General features: G+C 39.1%; 1 protein-coding gene across 4 annotated transcripts in view; it reads left to right on the top strand.

Annotated features, from left to right (window-relative positions):
* dacha (dachshund a) overlaps window positions 1-21,915 on the top strand; it is a 201,530-nt gene that overhangs the window by 132,413 nt on the left and 47,202 nt on the right. For all 4 annotated transcript variants that reach the window (XM_048165579.1, XM_048165578.1, XM_048165577.1 and 1 more), the window contains exon 3: window positions 789-920. In XM_048165579.1, the coding sequence (XP_048021536.1) occupies window positions 789-920 (132 nt within the window). The remainder of the gene's footprint in view (window positions 1-788; window positions 921-21,915) is intronic.

Here is a 21,915-nt window from a genome sequence, read left to right as displayed (position 1 = left end):
GTGAAACAGAGGATAAAGGAATTTTCTCCGGCCTTCTTTTCTGCGCTAGTTCACGTATTCCGTTGGAGGCTAAATTTTTAATGAATTAGATCAAGGTGACATCCATTGTCTGAACCTGGGGAAAAAGACACAGTACGTGGGCCATCACTTCCTCCCAACCTGATTTGTGGGGAAATTTCGAGAGCGGAGTGCGAGAAGGCATCGCATCGTCACTTAATGAATTACTTAATGTGTCCCTCCGTTGTTTAATTGAATTAATTAGGGGCCTAATTGGGCTGAGTGATGATGGCTTCCAGGGCTGAGGAGCCCTTGATGAGCGGAGGGTACAGTTCTGGAAATGTGTGCGAGACAGTGAGTAACACTGGGAAATCCTCGTGGGACACACACACACACTCTTTCACAGTAGCACAGGACCACGAGCAGAAGGCCTTCTGGGAGTAGATCCCTCCCTCCTCTTCCAGAGGGCCACATTCTGCCGGTGGGCGGCAGTCACGACCAGTCCTGATTAGGGATGTGCAAAACTACGGATTTTCAATATGGATGGGCTCCCAACTTATGTGCTTTATCAACATTTATTAACACACTGAGGAAGCACATCAGAGAGTTTGTCTTTCGTGAAATCTGATCACGAGATGCATTTGAGACGCATGTAAATACCAGGTGAACAGCGATTTGTGTCGGCTGTTTATTTGAGATCGGATCTGCCGGGACGGATGTTAGTACCAGGTGCAAAGTATGTTACCAGGTACACTTACCTTTGTGTGTGTGTGTCTTTGTGTGCTTCACAGGATTGACAGCAGCAGCCATGGCCGAAGCAATGAAACTCCAGAAAATGAAACTGATGGCCATGAACAACATTCACGGAGCAGGAAGCCAGAACGGTACAGAGTCAGAGAACGAGGAGCTGAACTCCAGTGCAGGTCAGAGTCACACACACTCACGCACACACACATATATATATATATATATATATATATATATATATATATATATATATATTAGGGGTGTGACGAGATCTCATGCCATGAGACGAGATTTCTCGTCAGGGTGAAAAGCTGTCTCGTGATATTGCCATGATGAAGGGTGAAATTAGGATAGAATATGCCACCACTAAATTTACATTACGCCTTCACTGTAGTTTTGCTTTTTATAGAAATAATAACCATTTAAGTCAGTTGGATAATGGTCAGTTGAATTCGCTTCCATCCAGCTCATCCAACACGGGCTTCAGAGTCGTACATAGTGCAGCAGGAATCAGAGTCTCGTCATTGTTCACGTGACGAGAGTAAGGCGAGATGACTGATAAGACCATGGCCGAGGATTTGTTGCACAACAGAGCCTAAGCATCTGACAAATGTTTTATCTTGTAGAATTCGCGCTTAGCACCGCCGCTCCCCATACGCAGAGTGCACGCGATCGTGAAATCGAAAGCATCGAAAGCAGCTCCCTGATGCATGCAAATATCTCCCAATATGAAAGCTATCTAGGCTGGGCTGTGTATAGTTGTAACATCTCTTAGCTCTGAATCATGCTTGAAGAAAAATATGGTCTCTATTTGCACTTTGAATATTGAGAGAGTACTTTGATTATGGCTGCACTTATTGTTTGCACTTAATAAGACTAAGAGAAAACTGTTATTCATTTTCATTTATACTGTTTTTATTTTTATGATCAGTTTGTGGAAAGGATTTCAGTTAGGAGGTCAGAAGTTCTGGAAGCTCATAAATCATGTACAGTAAGATCTGAAGAGACTCGTATGAAATCATACAGGAGAGAAGTCAGTCAGTTGAGTTTGTGGCAAAACCTTTTACAGCGCTTAAGTATTGTTGTCTTTTACTGCATATGATGATTCACACTCAGAAAGTAGAACTGAAATGACATCCATTAAAGATGATTAGTTAAAACTTTTCACCTGCAGACAAGCATTTCTTAAAAATACTCTTCTCGTTCAATCTTGTCAGTCTCGTCTCGTGAGCCAACTGTCTCGTCACACCCCTAATATACAGTATATATATATATATATATATATATATATATATATATATATATATATATTTATTTTTTTATTATATACACTACTGTTCAAAACCTTGGGGTCCTTAAGATTTAAAAATAAAATAAAAACTTGTATTCATTGACACATTAAATTGATCAAAAGTGACAGTAAAGACATTTATAATTTTACAAAATATAGCTAATTCAAATAAATACTGTTTTGTTTTTGTTTGTTTTTTTACTTTCTGTTCATCAAATAGTCCTGAACAAAATTTATCACTGTTTCCATAAAAATATTAAGCAACACAACTTTGTTTTCAACATTGAAATACACTACCAGTCAAACGTTTGGACACGGTAAGATTTTTAATGTTTTTTAAAAGAAGTCTCTTCTGCTCACCAAGGGTGCATTTAATTAATTAAAAATACAGTAAAAACAGTAATATTGTGAAATTTTATTATAATTTAAAATAACTGTTTTCTGTTTGAATATATTGTATAAAGTAATTTATTCCTGTGATCAAAGCTGAATTTTCAGCATCATTACTCCAGTCTTCAGTGTCACATGATCCTTCAGAAATCATTCTTATATGCTGATTTGCTGCTCAAGAAACATTTCTGATTATTATCAATGTTGAAAACAGTTTTTTTTTTTTCAGGATTCCTTGATGAATAGAAAGTTCAAAAGAACAGCATTTATCTGAAATACAAAGCTTCTGTAGCATTATACACTACCGTTCAAAAGTTTGGGGTCAGTAAGAATTTTTATTTTTATTTTTTTGAAAAGAAATGAAATACTTTTATTCAGCAAGGATGCATTAAATCAATCAAAAGTGACAGTTAAGACATTTATAATATTACAAAAGATTATATTTCAGATAAACACTGTTCTTTTGAACTTTCTATTCATCAAAGAATCCTGAAAAAAAAAAATTGTACACAAATATTTTGTAGAGTTGTACACAATAAATGTTTCATGAGCAGCAGATCAGCATATTAGAATGATTTCTGAAGGATCATGTGACACTGAAGACTGGAGTAATGATGCTGAAAATTCAGCTTTGATCACAGACATAAATTACATTTTAAAATATATTCAAACAGAAAACAGTAATTTCACCTTTTTAAATAAATGCAGCCAGAAACATAAAAATCGTGTGTACAAAAGTATATATAAACCAAAAGTTGAATTAAATAAATTAATTAGTGAAATTTATTATTGATTATTTGACTGGTTTTCAAAAAAATAATTAAAAAAATAAAACTAACTAAACTAACTAAAATAAAATAATATTTCTTCTTCAAAAAAGTACTGATAGAGCTGTTATAGAAAAATAAAAATCATAATTGGAATCATAGAGTTGTCAAGTTCATAGCAATTCCCATTCCCCATGCACTTTTATGTTGTTATAAAACAAGCAACACTTTAATAATAGTTTGATCAAATGCACATTTGACTTTTTGAAGCCTATCAATTGTAGTTTTCTCTATTCTAGTTTCTAGATTTGCTGTGTTCTCACAAACAATTATGTATGAGTATGAGTTATTACACCTGCCATATTCAGTAGAATCACTATTGAGCTCCTCACCTGGTAATCAAACACATCAAATCCATTGCAACAGCAGAACACATTTCTGATGTGCAGGGCTACACAGCCATTAGCTTTGACCAGTTTATGACTCACTAGCTTTGAATCACTTACCAGCGCAGGCCATAGATATTCACAATATGAAAATAAAGAGCACTGTTAGGAAGTGTTCAACAATCTAATCACTTCAACACACGCGCGCACACACAGGCACGTGACCTGAGGTAATGGGTTCTTACCCACGCAGCCCTCTCTTTTCTGCTGAGCTTTATTGAGGCTAATGACGTCTTTAATGTTCCCCACCTGACTGTGCATTTAGATTGTGATGTTACCATCACCGCACACACACACACACACACACACACACACACACACACACAGTAAAATGTCATTCTTTATTATCACAGTCAACAACTGCGAGCACAGACACAAATGCCATCCGTTGTTATTGCCAAGACCAATAACGCTTACACACACACACACACACACACACACACACACACACACACACACACACACACACACACACACGTGAACAGAAACACAGTGCGTGTGTGTGAATATGTAGAGGGAGATATTAATACCAGCAATTCACTCATCATATCAGTTTGCAAAGGTTTTAAAATTGTGTATTCAAATGTTTAAACATGACAAAAAACAGACGTGTGTGAATGTGTGACATATTCTTACCATATAAACTCTTCTGATGTTTTTCATATCCACAATATATATATTAAACATTATAGTAAATAATAGTCACTAAATTCAAAAGATGATATTCATTTCTCACTCCTCTCCAGATGTGATATTAAGTTTCATGTTTAAGTGGTTCAGTCCTCATTAAAAATCACAGCCAATCAGAACACTTTGTAATATACAGTTAAAATTTGGACCAATTAGATTTCGCTGTAGGTGGGACTATCCAGCCTAACCAACAAAATCTTTTAGGACTGTTTACAGAGTTTTAACGTAGTTTAAGTAAATTAAAAATCTAATTATGTGCAATCACAAGTCAATAGTAAACCCCGCCTTCTTTAATTTGATTGGCCATCTCAATTGGGCCAACGGAATACAGAAATGTACTATCATTCGTTCTTTATATATTAGCAATAGGCCGGTCCACGTTGTCCAGCGGCCCACCGGGAGAACTCCTGGCGCTCCAGATGGCCAGTCCGCCCCTGGATGTGGCTCATCCAGTCGGAATCAATGACAGAACTACGGCTTACCAAAAAGCTGTTCCTACTTTAGATCAGCACTTGAGACTGTGAATACAAATCACCTTTGAATTCGGTCCATGCGTACAGCAGCGTGTGGAGAGAAACGGAGTGTGTGTAGTGACAGAAAGATGATGGCGAGAGAATAGAGAGCAGGAGAGAGGAGGAAGAACCAGTGCCAGGGGTGGAGAGAACACGTCTGTCTCGCACTCAATCACACATCCTCTAATGTACTCTGGCTGCCGATAGAGCTAATGTTGATGATGAGAGAGATAGAGAGAACTGCATCAATGGAAGCTGAGAATCACACAGAGTCAAATTTCACTCCTGTTTGCGGATGTCAGCGTGCTGAGTGAACAACAGTCCTGGGCCGTGAAACGCAGTAAGCACAGACCCAGCACTATAGGCGTTTGTTTGTGTGGTGTCAGATCTGATATGGTTGACACTTCAGGGCTAATTTAACTCTTTCTGATGGCTTTTTGAATTTCAAATCAGGGTGAATTACCATTTGCAACCATTTTTTCTTCCATAATGTCATGCATTTAAGAACGAAACAAGTTGGTCAGCAAGAAATTTTTTTGACGTGTTCCTGAATGTCTAAAGCTGCTTTTCCACCGAAATTACCTGGCACAATTTGTCCCAGGAAGTATTTTTTCCAGGAACTTTTTTCCCGCCGGACCTGTTGCGGTCTACATTTCCATCGCGGTCTGAAGTACTGTGAAGATGATGTAGGACTTTGCACGACTTTTCAGTTCCTGCTGGATACCGTCCTCCGCATATAAGCTTAATAAAGCCTGAAACTCGTCATTGGTGCATCGGTCGTATTTTTTAAACTCCAATGTCGATTCGAACAGCAAACAACTCTTACTGCATGCATGCACTGCAACAGAATTTTAAAAATGGTGGTTGAAATAAAATGCTGCGTGGAGTCAACCAATTAGCTTGTTCAGCGCCCAAATCCAATCCCCGAAAGTTCCTGAACTTTGAAAAAATACTACCTTGTGAGCAGGGACTTTCTGAGGGGGAAATTTACCCGGAACTTCATTTAGACCCTGGTTCCTGCAGTCAAAACACACCGAGTACCACCCCTAGTCCCTAGTTCCTGGGGAAAGTTCCTGCGGAGGAAACTTTGATGGCTAGATCGCATGCAATGAATGTGAAATGAGAATTACCTATATTTTTGCACTAAACGTTATTCTTTAAACAATATAATTCTGTAAATTGGGCAGTTATAAATAATTATGTCTGAAATGATTATTTTATAATTATAATTATTGCATGATTATTTACACTGATTAGCCCTTGAAAACCTGCTGTTTATGTGAATGTTGGAGATAGTGGAAAGGTGGCTTAAAGGAAAGTTAGATTTTTGACATTTTCACCTTCATTTGAATAGTACAGTATAGAGTGAAAAGGATGCAAAGAGAAAGGGGGGACAAAATTGGAAAGGACCATAAGCTGGCACCATGAACATGAGGCTACCAACTTCAACTGCTGAATGTTCAAATTTTTAACTTAATACAGTACTAGAGCTGAACGATTAATCGGAAAAAGATCGCGATCTCGATTCAAACACCCACACAGTCTTTTTTTTATTAATGACAACGATTCGCCTGCGTCTTTTAAACCTTTGACAAAATCATACTGGAGCATTCAAATCTGTGTTTGTGCTGCCGCGTTGAGCCAGAGAGAGCAGATTTGAACCACAGAGTAGTTATTTCTGTGTTACAAATATCCAAATTATCACCGAATTACTGAGATGAAAGTTTAAAGTTAGGATATAAACACTGATGTCTACGATAGCAAACCACCTTTTGAAACGAACTTGGCGCTTCAAATAATGGTTGTATCAATTACATCTTACGCCACTAGATGGCGACAAGTGACTGTTAAAAATGTGTTTATTGAATCATTCATTCTAAAGATTTGTTCAAAAAAACGGATTCATCCAGTAATGAAACAAGTATTAATTGAGTCATTGAATTCATTCAAAACCATTTAAAAAAAAAAATGTATTCAAATTAATTAAACTTTTTTCCAGCAATTAGAGACCATCAATTAATATTCTGTCAGAACCTCTAGTAAATTACATGTTATTTTGTTTAGTTTTATATTCAGAATCTTGGGAGAATCGTGATCTCTATTTGAAACCAAAAAAAACTTGATTCTCGTTTTATCCAGAATCATGCAGCTCTATACAGTACTAGCATAAATGTGACCTCCAAGCTCACAAAGATGAACTAAAAGCCACACAGTTCCAACATGAGGTCTATAATAAACAAATACGCAAAAGATAGAACATTGTGAATAACAGGCGTTTGAACGGATGAGGGGGGCAGATTCCGTGTGGCGCTGCTTAACGTTATTTTTAACCCTCTGGAGTCTGAGGCTGATTTGGGGCCTGGAGAAGTTTTGACATGCCCTGACATTTGTGCTTTTTTCAGTTGTTCATAAACATATTAATGACACAAGTGCCATTACACTGTATTCAGCACAAACTAGGCTACCATAATATGTGAGGAACATGTGTGTACATGTTTGTGTTTTTGAAGGAATAACATTTATGCGTGGTTACTGAAAAAACAAAAAACTTAAGTCACTGATATAAGGCCAATAAAAGTATATTAAATCTGTGTTCACAAGACTTTTGGGTATTGAAGGTTGTAGACTAGAGTTTTTGCTTCAAAATTATGTAAAAATTATGCTGACTACTCTTTCATTTATAACAATATACTGATTTAGTTTTTGTAAGACACTTTTTGCCAAGAAACACGGTATGCGAGGAGGCGTGAATCTCCATGAATAATGGCTCATTCTCACCTGTGAAGACAAAAGAATTGAATAGTAATGACCTGAAAAGACTTGCATATTAATGAGGCATTTCAGTCAGGTAGGCTGTGAAAAAAACCTTCTGTGATGTCTCAAGCTCATCATGGTATATGAAACATACAGAAAAATTTTATTACAATATAAAATAATGGTTTTATATTATACTTTAAAATATAATGTATTTCTGTGATGCAAAGAGTCTGAATATAGGCTTTTAGTTTAAAAGCATGCACATTTGGAGAAATATAGGATTCTCGTATGTTTATGTAAATTTTCTATACAGAGGAGTTATTTTTTATTTAATATTCATTGTTATCTCTATGAGCGCTGGTGTTTGCAATTCATACTGCAGCCGGAGGGCGCTCTGTGCATTTTAGTCCACAAATTCACCTAAGAAGAAGACGATATTCCATGAATGGTGTTTACCAATTCATACTACAGCCGGAGGGCGCTAAAGAAACAAAAACTCACTTAAAACTTATCAATAGAAGAAAACAAACAGGAATTTACTGAATGTCTTCCAGAGATCGCTAACCATGGCTTTTTCATCCAGATAAACAATTTTCAAGGCAATAAATACACGATTGAGATGATGAATGCATGTGTTGTCTCTGAATTTGCCTGTGAATAGCGCTGGCTCCGTGGGCGTGGCCGCATTAGTGGGTAATGAGCTGAATCACGGACTTCTGACATGGCTCTCTTTTCATACAGATTACATAAACACAGAATGTTTGTTTTCGATTTGACTTGCACGATTTAAAACCTGACATTTCAACGTTTTGTTAGACATAAGTATGAATTTTTTGTGATTAGTATTCACTAAGTTACACTTCATTTTCTGAGAACTATCAGATTGGACTTCGTTCAGAGGGAGATGAGAGATCACGTATCATGTTAGTTTTCTTTATTTTACAAAAAGCACAACATTTTGTTTTTACTCTGAGTGTATACAAATAAAAGGAGATATTCTATAGTTCCAATTGATGTATTACTTATGTCTCTATGACAAAAAATGACAGAGTATTTTAAGTCTGTTTTGCTGCAATGTGAAAAAAAACCTGCAAAACGCGCCGGCGCGTTTTTAGACCTCAGAGTGTTAATTGGATTCTTCAAGCCAAAGCTGTGAAGTTCTTAGGAACTTTGAGGAACCAGAGATACATTTGAGTTTTGGATCAAACTTTTAAAGTCATCAAAAGCAAGCCATACCACCCAAGTTACAGTCGATTGGTCATTGGTGTGCATTGTTTGGAGTTGAGTAGTGGTGAAGGGGGGTGTTTTGGAATCTGATCTAGCTTCCTTGAATCCCTGAAGTTAAAAAAACACCCTCTGAAGTCGTCCGACAACTTTAACCTCTCTCTTTGCCTCACTCTCTCTTTTGTGCCGCCAAGACACTGCTTGCTCGGGTACAGCAACAAAGTCCCGATGGTGCTTTTTCCTGTTCCTTTTTTGTTTCTTTACATTCCCGCAAGATGTGTTTTTGGTCCCCTCCCCTCTCGATCTTGTTGGTGAGCCTTTTGCTTTTTTTTTGAAGGAGAACTTCAAAGGGGAAACAGCTAATCTGTGCTTTTCCTCCACTGTGTGGATCGTGCCACAAAAAGCCTGAGCTATCTGCAGCAGGCAGTCAGTACAGATAGGCTTGATTTCAATCTCCCTCCTCACTCTGTCCGCTCAAACGTTAACCCCACCCTCGCCGCCAGAGCGCGCAAAAAAAAGAGCATGGAATCAAAAAGCGAAACGACTCGCAACAGCGACGTGTTTGACAGGGGCCAAAGAGATTTGGCATGGAAAAACAGTCTGCTTTCCCCCCCCCCCCCCGAGTTTATCCAGTAGCACAAAGCGCACCGGATTTTGTTCAGCGACTCGGAGTCGGTGTGCGGTTTCGGTTGCAGAGTGTGTTAAGCAGAGAGCGATGTTTGCGCTAATACGGTTGCAGCAGCTCTAGAAGGTGAAAAGAGTTAATGGGGGTTTCTGTGAAATTGTGTCTTTAAATATAAATACAGCTCTGAAAACCCCTGTTAACAAGAAGAAAGAGGGTGAGAGAGAGGGAAAAAAGGAAAAGGAGTAACATGTGTTTCTTGTCGGAACGGCGGTAGAAGAATTGGCGAACGAAAAGGGACTCATTGGTCTAATGGAGAACTGTCAGGGTGAATCACTGTCACAAATGACATCAGAAAAGAACTGATATATTTTTTTGTGGAGCGACTGACAAGTTAAAAGAGAAATCCCATGCATTATTTAAACGGGCTCGGGAATCTGTCAGCCATGTGATTTGCCGCGTTAGCAAAAACCAGGTGTGTGCTAGGAGAGAGAGAGAGAGTGTGAGAGAGAGAGAGAGAGAGCGCATGCAGAGATTGCGGGACTCAGAGTTGTGTATGTTGCAAATCCCTAACTACCAAAGCGGTCAGCACTTTTATTTCTTCTTTTCTTTGTCTCTCACCTATCCTTTCATTTTGCCATCACACTTTCAAGAGCTTTTCTGTCATCAGAGAGCAACTGTCACTCTTATTAAATCAGATCGGATTGTCCTAGTGTTGCCACTGAGGACCATCTCAGTCGCTCATCTCTTTTTCTCACTCGTACCCTCGTGAAGCACTAGCTAAACTCACTATCCTTTCCGGCATGTCCCGAACAAGTGTAATATTTGAAATTGGAAATATGTCCTGGATATTTCTTGACAGTTTTTATGTGAGATTCACCATAAGACAGACTCCCCGTCCCAGTATAATCCCAATGTAACCGGAGACACTTCTCCAACCTCTCAGCTCACATAAACGGCATCATCTGATCTCCGCTTTGTTTTATGTAAAATATTGAGCATGTTGAGAGCAAGAGGGATCAGTGTTGATCTTGTGGCTGAGGAGGGGGAGTATCAGTTTCCTGTATCACTCCAGCCGAGCAGCTCTGTGAGAGTTGAGCTCACCTTGTGAACTTGGGTTCAGGGTCAGAGAGAATTTGGAGGGAATGGAGGTTTGGATGATACCTGGGTATAGATAGAGATTTCACATTCTCTTTCAAAATGGAAACATTTTGTGGGATGATTCTGAGGAACTGACTATAAGTTGTCCATGGGACTATAAATTTGGGAGGGAGACTGAAATTGGCATGTTGCAGGCCAGACACAATCTATGTCATCCACACGAGCACCGTGGCTTAATGCGTCTGGAATTCAGTTTATGCAAAGACTATAGAATAACATAAGACGCATTACTCTTATTGTTTTGAATGGGAGAAAGTGCAACGCCAAACGCTGATTGGTAAAGTCATCACATCACTACAGCGACCGTTAGAAGCTCCGGTTTCTATAGAAACAGTCAGGCACGCGCCTCCGAAATGAGACACAAGAGACGCGCATTTAGGACTGCATATGCGCGTTACTTTGATCCAGCCTGAAAAATACAGGTTTTTTTGTCATGATTTGAGTGTTTAGAAACAAAATTTGAGGCAGTTGTTGTCAGATTTCATTGGTCATTGTGACGAGCAGGGCGGGCGATAGCCGTGAGGGATCGGCACGAGGCCGGTGACGCAAGTGATAACAAGCATCACCTGTGAGGCGCACCGGCCTTGAGTCTCTCACGGAGGAGCTCTGGAAGCTTAAAAGGAAGAGTGACGACCGTGAAGGACGAGAGAGGACCAGGCCTGGATATTATTTTATGTTTTATTATGTTGGTGTGGCCGGCAGATGTCCGCGAGGGTCTGCCAGCATTACTTTCGTTTTGTATTTTTTATTTTGGAATTAAAGTTGTGTTGAACGTTCGCCAGTTCCCGCCTCCTTCTTCCTTATCTACGAACTGTGTTACAGTCATTTCAAATATTAAATTTAATCGAAAGCTTGGCAAACGGCTTTAGAGAATTTGATGTTTCCCCATTCAAAGAGATAGGAACTGCACTTGAATGCCCGAGAGGCGTTTCAAAGATGGCCGCCGTGTGAAATGACTTCCCACACAGCAGGAGACTCCTAGGCGGATCCGCATTCAAGTCGCCAAACCCGCATGAGTGTCACATTTGTTTTGGCGCCGCCCAGAGGATCAGCTCCGCCTCCGGGAGGCGCCTTTAATTCTACTGTCAATCAGCAGATCCTGAGCGGACCCATGTCGGATCCGCGCACGCGCCTTTACTGAAACGGTTGTATCAATTTGCGGGTCCCAAATAGACCCGCCGCGGAGGTAAGGTTTTAATCGCGGATGCGGAGTGGATGCAGCGTGGAACCACGGCAGGTCCGCGATCCGCCTTCGTTGCGGATCAGTCACTGCGCGCAAGTGGACGCCGATACGGGTCTGTTCGCGGATACGTTCCGGAAGCCGCAATATCTCCGCGGCCAACCCGCCGCGGAGTCCTTTTGCTGTGTGGGTTGTCTTAAAGGGACTTTGGTTTATGTTTGCAGTTTATTACACTACAAACATACACATATACATACATTATTTAATTTTCAACTATGTTTAAATTTGTGGGAAATTGTAATTATAATTGTCATAATAGTATTTAAAATGAAAATTGTGATAATTAGTGACAATTTGTGCAGTGATTTACTTACTACTACTACTAGAATTACTTACTACTACTCTTCTGCCTAAACACATGTAGTGCTTTAAATATAATGGGCACTTGCGTAATTAAGTGAAGAACCTATTTCAGTCTTTCAATTAGTTTTTTTTTTTTTCTGCCACTTAGTCTGCTCCAACAGTCCTGTTAATCTTTGAGAAACTTTATTTTCGCATATTATGAAGGCTATGTTATAGTTTGACCTTTGATAAGCAAAATAATCAATCACAATATATTCCTTTTTGACTTGTAGATACATTTTACCTGAGTAATAAGTTCAGACAGGTCAGAGTAGGTCATTAATCAACTATAACAACATCTTGTATGCAAGTTGACACTCAGAAGTCAGAGGTCCACATTTCCCCATGTGGTCAGAATATTAAAATCAGATGTCAATACTGTTTAGCATTCTCATCATTAGAAAATAAATGGTTAAGATAATTCCCAATGTGTAACACAAAGTATTTAAATATGATTTTGACGTAAATGTTGTTTTACAAATTATTATTTAGCTTTTTTAGGTGAGCTGCACATTGGAGATTGTCTGCTGTGATCATATTAGTCTCTTTAGTTTGTTGTGCTGACTTATCAGAAATCTCCCCCAATCTGTGTCCTCTGACTGAAATGTTTGCCCGGATCCAGCCATCCAAAATTAATGTTCCATAAATCATCATCCCCACAGGGACAGGAGCTGCTTGCTGACCATTGCCGGAGACAAGCTCTTTTGAACAGAGACACACATTCTGTATTTGCGCTCACACATTCACACTATACAAGGAATCATAACATTTCAGGTATATCCCATTTTAAAATTGTAACAGCAACCACACACACTCAAGCTCGCATGAAGCTGAACAGCTTCATACACAAACCTGTGGAGCAGAGCTGCATTGATTACCCACCCTGTCCATCAGGACACAGTCTGTCTGATAAACAGATGGCTCATACAGCAAAGGACCATACTGTATGAAGGACCTGCATTATCTTCATTCGCTGGCCTGTGCTACATATTCCCTGCACTCCTGCAGGTTAAACCCGCTCTTGACTGCCTCTCCGTTACCTTGATTTCCGGATGACCGTGCAGTCATCCTGAATTAATGCGTCATTGAGAATGAACTCCTCTTCAGCGAGAAGAGAGATATGTTATATATATTTCATTTGGGGAAAATGTGCCCCTAAATTGCTTTCATTGAGTTGACTCAATTTATAAGGATTTACCCTATCGGACAGACTTAAATGAGTCGTTCACACAGCCCCTGGTCACTATAGCTGTTAACTACGGCACAAGCTGCATTGCTATTTTCAAAAAAATTCCTAATTTTGCGTTCCACAGAAAAGAAAAAGAAATTGCAGCGTACAGCTTTGAAACAACATGAGGTAGGTAAATAAACAACACAATCTTCATTTCTTGGTGAACTATTCCTGTAAGCGCATGCTTGTCCAAAATACTGCTCTCTATCTGAAGTGCTCAAAGTAGACAAATCCTCTCAAGTAATTCTCACCTTCCTCTCATCAAGAAGTGTGTGAACAAGTAGAGAAGTGGCTGAGGAGTATGTAACAAAGTGCTTGTGAGTACGCGCTTATGTCCAAAGCTTCTGTATTTAGTCTCAAACCCTCGGTTCAGCTAATGGGAATCCATCCCGCGTAATGACCCACAGTTCCTGTCGGTAATGAGATGTGGGAATTGCCCGTCCGTTCGACCAGATGATGCTGTATTAACGGACTGGGCCAAGCAGGACGGACGGGGGGCCGCCCGAAGCCCCAATGCCCCGCCTCATTTTTCATCCGGCCGACACCGGAGCTGGCGTGAAGGTCCGAAGGGGGATTGATTTCAAATGAGCCTCAAAATGACGTCTAATGAAAGCCCATAAAGACGTGGGGCTCTCCACTCCAAAACAGTCAAATGAGCCACGGTCTATCGAGGATAAACACTTGAAGAGCCCTTGCTTCCGGATGAAGGTGGCTACTCAACCTCGTCTACGAAATGTTCTGACAAATGTATGCATTTACTGGTCAACACATTTCCCAAAAGTGTGGCGCACGAGAGTCGCCTGGGCCCCCATCTTCGGTGGCGCTCATTGATATGTAAACGCGGGGCGATATCAAAGAGACATCTTTTCAGGCTTTCTGTGAAGCGAGCACTACTTATGATCAAAGGCTAGTCGCCGTAAACCGTTCAAAGAGAACAGAGTTCTCTGATGGCCATTAATGTGTGTCTGTGATAAGGGTAAGTGAAAGACTGTGCCATCTTATGCAGCACAAAAGGCCCGTGAGAAACACAATATAGGACTCAGTTAGCGAGGCTGATGAGATGTTGAATATTCAGCTGTAGGTGGAGGTATAAATATGACATTCATTATTGAGTGGCCTCGGCAAGAATAGTAACCTATTTACCAAAGCAGTGAGATCCAGAAGCTCACCTGGGTTTTTAGGATGCATCTTTGTTCCCATTTTCAAACTTTTCATCACTTGTTCACCAGGGCTCTATCCTTGGTCCACTCTAACTTTTCCTTGTTTAGTAAAATGAAGGTCTCTTGTAAAACTCGCGTGCAGACGTTCTCGCACAGATGTCATCAAATAAGTTTGCACTTATTCTGAATTAAGTCTAAAATTTAGAATCAAATGAAGCCCCATGCATGAGAAAATTTCTATGTACACCGTTATTAGTGAATAAGACTCTTCTACCAAATTCACTTTACTTTTATATCAGTGTAAAAATGTGCTTTTGCTGTAGCTTTCCCGCCTGTCAAAGCAGTGCATCTCCTCCAACCTTCTACCTACTTCTCACAGCAATTAACACTTCATTAAAAGAGCTCTTTAATCATTTTCACTTTCAATTCAAACACTTTTACGCCGGGCCTCTTGTGGATTGCTCTCTCATTGTTCAGGGAGGGAATTAATGACTTAAAATTTATATGTTTTTCCCCCTTGATCACTCTTCTTCATTATTACTTCTTTGTTATTCCGTGTAAATAGATTTTTTTGCACCCCAAACTCAAAGCTCCATGGTCTCCTATGGGGCTTTGAGCGGAGGTGTTTTCATAAACTTGTAAAGACATCCATGCTTTTGTGTCTTCTAAGTCATCATAACATCTCTTCTACAGAGCTGTTTGCAAGTGAGTCGCTCTACCTAATGAGATTTACCATTGCTCCACGTTGAATCTATCCAGCTGACCTGGGATGGATGTTAACGATTAGATGTGGCGTATTGCATTAGGTGCAACTTGAAACAGGAGCATATTTGGGGTTGACTTGTCAAAGTGCTTTCCAGCAGCAGCGTAGTATGCTTGATTACAATAGGAAATGTGTCGTAATGGAATTCAAGGTAGTTGGCATGAAAGTGAATGCTCAGCAGTTAGTCATATACTCAGTGGGGTAAGATGTGCCGGCCCCTTAATCTAGTAAACTGTGCATTATTTTGGCCATGTGACCATATATTTAGAAAAGACCCATCATATGCAGCTATCTACGATTAGAGAGAAACATGTGAGAAAATTTATCCAGGTCCAAAAAAATATCAGATAGGCCTATGTTGGGCAATTGCAAATGTATGGAACTGTATATAATAATAATAATAATAATAATAATACAAAATATTGAAAATTGTTTCACTACATTCATATATTCTGAATATTATTGGTTTAATATTGAATATAATGTTTCATATTTCCCCCAATTATTCAACTTATTTTTTAACAGGTCATATTTTATGGCCTAAAGTTTGATATGCTTACTTTAAATTGAGTTGGTCCTGAAATATAAATAAGCATATTTTTACCTCATTTCTCCTTGCATAGAGGACGATTTGAAAGTGGCACAGCTTACCCCCACTCTCTCCTACGGTCTTGTGTCCTCTATTTCAGAGCAGGTTTTGTGTATATGTGTTGTTACCTGCTTGCATCATATCGCACAGCACAGATCATTCACATACAGTGGGACTGAACGGAGATCCACGCAGATGTCGCATCACCATGGTGGCTGAGACTGATGTATAGCAGTGAAGGTTGTCCTCCTCAGGGGGCTGTAGTGTGTGAGGTGTGTCAGGGTGTGTGTGGGGACATCTGTGCGGAGCAGGGTGGATTCTGCGGGGAGGGCAGCCAGAGGGGTGTCTGGCACAGTGTAGATGGATATAGAGAGCTCAGCGGGCGCCCCATAAACCACTGAAAACACGCTGCCACTCACATACACATGTACATCAGCCTCCTAACCTTAAAACATGTAAGATAGACACAGATGTCACTCTTATCACTGTAAGCCGTGTCTCAACCGGTATGTTACACATAGACAAGATATCCTTCCAGAATTCAAAGATGACAGTTATGTCAGCTGATGTAGTGCAACATATTTCAAATGAGGTTAAAGCCAGGTGCAAAATGAAACAGGAACTTTTTTTATTATTAATTTATTCTAATGAAATATTTCATTTATATAAGAGCCTTTTAATTTAATAATCAAATTTTTTAAATCTTAAATATTTTTGTTAATTTTAGGGATGCACCAAAATTTTGGCAGATCCTGATATATACAGTATTTATGTTATGATCGGTAAAAAATATAAGCACTTATGTTTTAAATCTAACTTGTTTTGCCTGTTTAAACAAAAGTATCAATAACTTACCTTTCACACAAGTGATATTCATAAATATATTCATAACTAAGTGGTATCAGGCACAAAAACAAAATAGTGTTCAGTATATACTAAAACAGTATACTTACATATAGTATATAGTATATAGTAGTGGCATATTTACGCCCTTTTGGCGTTTGACTAGATTAGTGCCCTTTTTGCAAGACATTGTTTTTATTTTTTTATATTAATTTTTTTGTTTACATTTGCCCCGTGGCATAAATTCTCAATTATATATTTATTATAATATAGCTTATTCTTAATAATTTTGGGAGACCACTCAAGCCCCTCCCACTCTCCGACATCCCTTGTCACAGTCACCACAGCGCTCTGCGGAGCAGGCGAACAGCATCGACGTCTCCCGGACCTACCTTCACTAGTGACAGCCAGGTAACAATCAGCTTCGGCACTGTTTGTTACTGCTGTGAAATTAAACCACTATTAAAACATCTCAATACAGCCAGCATAACACAGGCAATAGCCCTCTATTAAGCTTAACAACAAGCAAGCTTGTCTGGCGTTGACGTAAAATAGCATCGTGGAAGGTCGGAAATGCCTCCAAAATTCAAAATATGAATTGCCCTTGTATGAGTTCTTGTATTTTGTGTTTATAAAATACAAGAACTCGTACTCGAGCAAGAGTGCTATTTTCTCGAATATCAGCATGATTGCAAATGTGATATTTATTTTATACAACTGTTCAATAAACAGTGTTGATTAAATTGACAATTTTTAGACACAACATTGTCTATTTTGACTTTTTTTTTTGCTCTATTTTGCCAACGAAAATAGTTCTAAACAAAGCAGAAAAGTTGCGTCTCCCAGCAACACACAGCAGTGTTTCATTTTCGAATGATTCAACATGATTGAACAAATAGGGTGAGTTAATGATTCAATGATCCATTCATGAAGTCAGTGAACACTTGCTTCTTTCATGAATGAATCACCCGGTTTGAACAAATCGGTTGAATGAATGATTCTATGATTCACTTAAAGCGGCAGTCCATAAGTTTAGCCTCTTTGTCGCCATCTCTGTTTGAAACCTGCAATTTGCAGTTATTTGCAGAATTATCATCTTAACGTGGGTTGTGCATCAGCACGGCTCCTCAGTGCGGATGAATCAAATGTTTTGAGGAGAATGTGTGGCTGTCAGCAAAGACTATAGATTGCTGTCAATCACCATACCAGTGGATACTGTACTTTGGAATCACAGACTGTAGTCTTGGAAGTATGTCCAAAATAAGAATTTTCACTGGAAAATGTCATCTGATCAAGTAACAGATCTGCCACTTTTGTTCAGACCAACCGAGGAAAAAAAGCAATACAATCAATTCCGCTGCCAATGGTGATTAAACCTAACGATCGCTTAGCTCATATCACATCAAACCGTGCAAATTATTATTATTGTTATACTTCGTTCTGAAATTGTTAACAACATCAGCATTGCGTGACTACATGTATTTAGTGTGTATTAGTGTTACCTGTACATTTCAGTTTCTGTAGTCTAATCTCTAAGACATTTAAAAACAATTACTAATAAAACAAAACTAATACATTTGCAATTTTGTGCACATTTGTCATAAAATGATATTATATTATATTGTAATATATTATATTATTTGTTTAGTTTAGTTTTATTTTATTTATGTATTTATTTTTAGACCATTAAGCCAAACTTAGAGAATTCTTGTGTGAAGGTCATCTGTTTACACCCATAAGCTGAAATCCACACCAGCGAAATGAACGGTAAGGCAGATAACCTGTGCTGTGGGTGTCAGCCCAGCGTATTTGTCATTAGCTTGAATTTGCATGCACCTTGTTGAGCACGGGGTGACGTGGCGGGGGGGGGGGGGGGGGGTTGACGCTCAGAAGGGGTGAGGGCGGGGGGCTTGAGTTTGGCCAAAAGCACAGCTGTACTGCCTGCCGTACTGATTGCCTCTCCTTCTCTCGCCCTCATTTATCTTCATTTCTTCCCAATTACACCAAATTAGCAATAGTCTCAGTTGCATTACCAACTTAATCCCCCCTTTTTTTTGCGGGCTGCATTATGCGGTGGCAGATGATTCCTTGGCGGGAGTCAGGGTAAACAGCCATGAAAATGCCACCCCGGCAGATGGCGAGGCCCACAAGAAATATGACAAACAGAGTGCCAGCGTGCCGTCCTCTGCCCGTACCCGCTACAAGCTGTTAATGCGCTCCCGGACAGTTTGTGTGTGTGTGTGTGTGTTTGTGTGTACGAGACTGTAAGGTTTGCCGGCATAACAATATTAATGAATGCGTGCGTGTGTCGCACAGTATGTTTAGTTTTAAATAGACAGCGGAACCAAAGCAACACTGTGAGTTTTGTTGCTATACATGGTGAACATGTATGACTTCAGAGGTTTGTTGTTTGTATGTTTTCCATTGATTCTTGACAGTGTGTGCTGACATGCAACACAGACGGGTTACGTTCAGTACTAATATTGCCTTGTACTCGTGATGAGACCTTACACATACACTGTAAAAAAGAGTTGTTGGTTTAACTCAAAAAAGTAAGTTGTTGTCTTAAAATTTTGAGTTCATTGAAATTAAAAATTTGAGTTAATACAATGAAGGCAATTGATTTAATCAACAGAAACGCAAAATATTATGTTATCTGAACCACATTAATTATCTATTATAATTATACAGTGTATCAATACCAAGTTTAACAATTTAATGAAAATGTTTTTTTAAGTAAGCGGAACTATCAAGTTTTAAGTTTGTAGTACTCATGCATGATAATTGCTCCTAACTTGAAGTACTGAGCTGGCTAACTAATATATTTTGATAGCAACAAACATAACATATTTTGTTAATTAACTTTTTTATTTTGAGGTCTTCCAATCAAATGAGTTATTTACTTCACTGTAAACCCTAATAAGAACATTTAAAAAATGCCAACTTGCTAATTTGCTAACATGTTAACAATAGCATGGTATAGCACGCGTACTGAACTCCAGTACAGCAACTTAAAACATGTAACCTGCTCTCAAACCAAGACGCATCCGCCACTTGTCACCATGATGGTAACTCTCTAAAAACCCACAGCATAACAAAACATTAATCACTACTAAATCGCCCTTATCCATTAATTTTGCACAAAAAACATGATATATTTTAGCATTTACTCTCCCTTTCGAGTGCCATGGGCCAAGCATGCTGGGAAATAGAAATCCCAGCCCAGTTTCAGTTAAACTTAAGTTAGTCTAAATTAAAAGAAATGAGTTCATACAACTCAAAACAATGAAACAGTTCAGTTTACTTAAAATATATCAGTTCTGTGAACTCAAAAGTAAAAGAAAGTTCTAAATACTCATAACAGTTAATTTAACTGATCTAATTTGTTAAATTTAAGTTTGTCATACTCAAAACAATCAAGTATTTTGAGCATTAGGGTTTAAAATATCACACCATTTAAAGGTGATGTCATTGTTTATTTTTTTATTTTAAGGGTTTGAGAGACCTTGTCATCACACTCGTCTGGGTCACGTTGTGAAACAGGTACCAGAATCCTCTGTGTTCTTGAGTGTGAGACGTTAAGGCCCGGATGTTGTTTGGGGTGGATTAAACACACGCACACACTTGCATAAACATACACACACTGTTTACAGTCCCACACACTGACAGAGCCAACATCAACACATGTGACCGCTCAAACAGGGGCCTGAAGACCCTAAACCCATCACAGGCCCAAACAACATGGCCGAGAAGATGATTCACAGGCCACAAAAAAGTAATGACCCACCCCCAAAAAAACAATAAAATATTTGTGTATGTCTCTGATCAAAGCTTGCTCGCTCTTGTTTTGATCTGTGTCGTTTTCTGAACCATATTTTGTGCTTACTAATGCCGTGAGCCTTTTAAGACGCCATACTTTTGACCTCAGTGCTAATGCGCTGCCCAGTGTTATATTATTCACACACACGCATGTACTTGAGTCTCCAGGCAGTGAACGGTAGGTGAAGGCAGGCTTAGGTGCCAGATGGTGAGTCTGACTGGCCAACAAACACTCCACTTCAGTGGTTTAAAGGAAGAGGAAACATACATTTTCTCTCACACATAAAGGGTTAGGACTAGTGGTTGATCGTTATATAGCCAAGACCAATATATTGGCCAATGTATGGCATTTTGTTTTAATTATCGACATTGGCTGATAAGTTTTCCTACATGGATGATGTGTCGTAAGCTGGACTATTTTGACATTATTTAACAGTTCAGTCTAATAATTTATCAGACAGAAATGTTAAACGGTTAGTTCACCCAAAAATGAAATTTCTGTCATTAAGTTCTCAAACTCACGTCGTTCCAAATCCATAAGACCTTTGTTCATCTTCTGAACACAAATTAAGATATTTTTGATGAAATCCGAGGGTTTCTGAACCATACATAAGCAGCAACATCATTGCACCTTTTGAGAAAGGTAGTAAAGACATTGTTAAAATAGTCCATGTGACAGTGAGTGGTTCAACCTTAATGTTATGAAGCAACGAGAATACTTTTTGTGCGCAAAAACAAAACAAAAATAATGCCTTTATTCAACAATTTCTTCTCTTCTATGTCGGTTTCTTACGTTGTTTGACATAATAGGCACAGTGCAGGCTTCTGTGTTCTACGCCAGAATGCCGACTCATTATTGGCCAGCTTCTGCGTCAGCATCACATGTATGCGTCGTGCTGCTTACGTGAACAGCCTCGGCCAATACTGAGCCGGTGTTTACACATAGAACCTGGAAGAGCTGCACTACGTCAACAGCATAGGAGACCGACAGGAAGGAGAATAAATTGTTGAATAAAGTCGTTATTTTTGTTTTGTTTTTGCGCACAAAAGTATGCTCGCCGTTTCATAACATTAAGGTTAAACCACTCAATGTCACATGGACTATTTTAACAATGTATTTAATGCCTTTCTGGACCTCAAACAGTGCAATGACGTTGCTGCCAATTTGTGCTTCAGATACCCTCGGATATCATCTAAAATATCTTAATTTGTGTTCCAAAGATGAACAAAGGTCTTAAGGGTTTGGGACAACATGAGCACTGTAACAATAAAAGCAAACTTAGAAAGTAAAAGTTGTGTGGAAAAGTATTATAGCATTTGGCTT

This window comes from Megalobrama amblycephala, linkage group LG18 (assembly GCF_018812025.1).
Source record: "Megalobrama amblycephala isolate DHTTF-2021 linkage group LG18, ASM1881202v1, whole genome shotgun sequence".
Taxonomy (NCBI): Eukaryota; Metazoa; Chordata; class Actinopteri; order Cypriniformes; family Xenocyprididae; genus Megalobrama; species Megalobrama amblycephala.
This window is presented reverse-complemented; position numbering and strand designations above follow the sequence as displayed.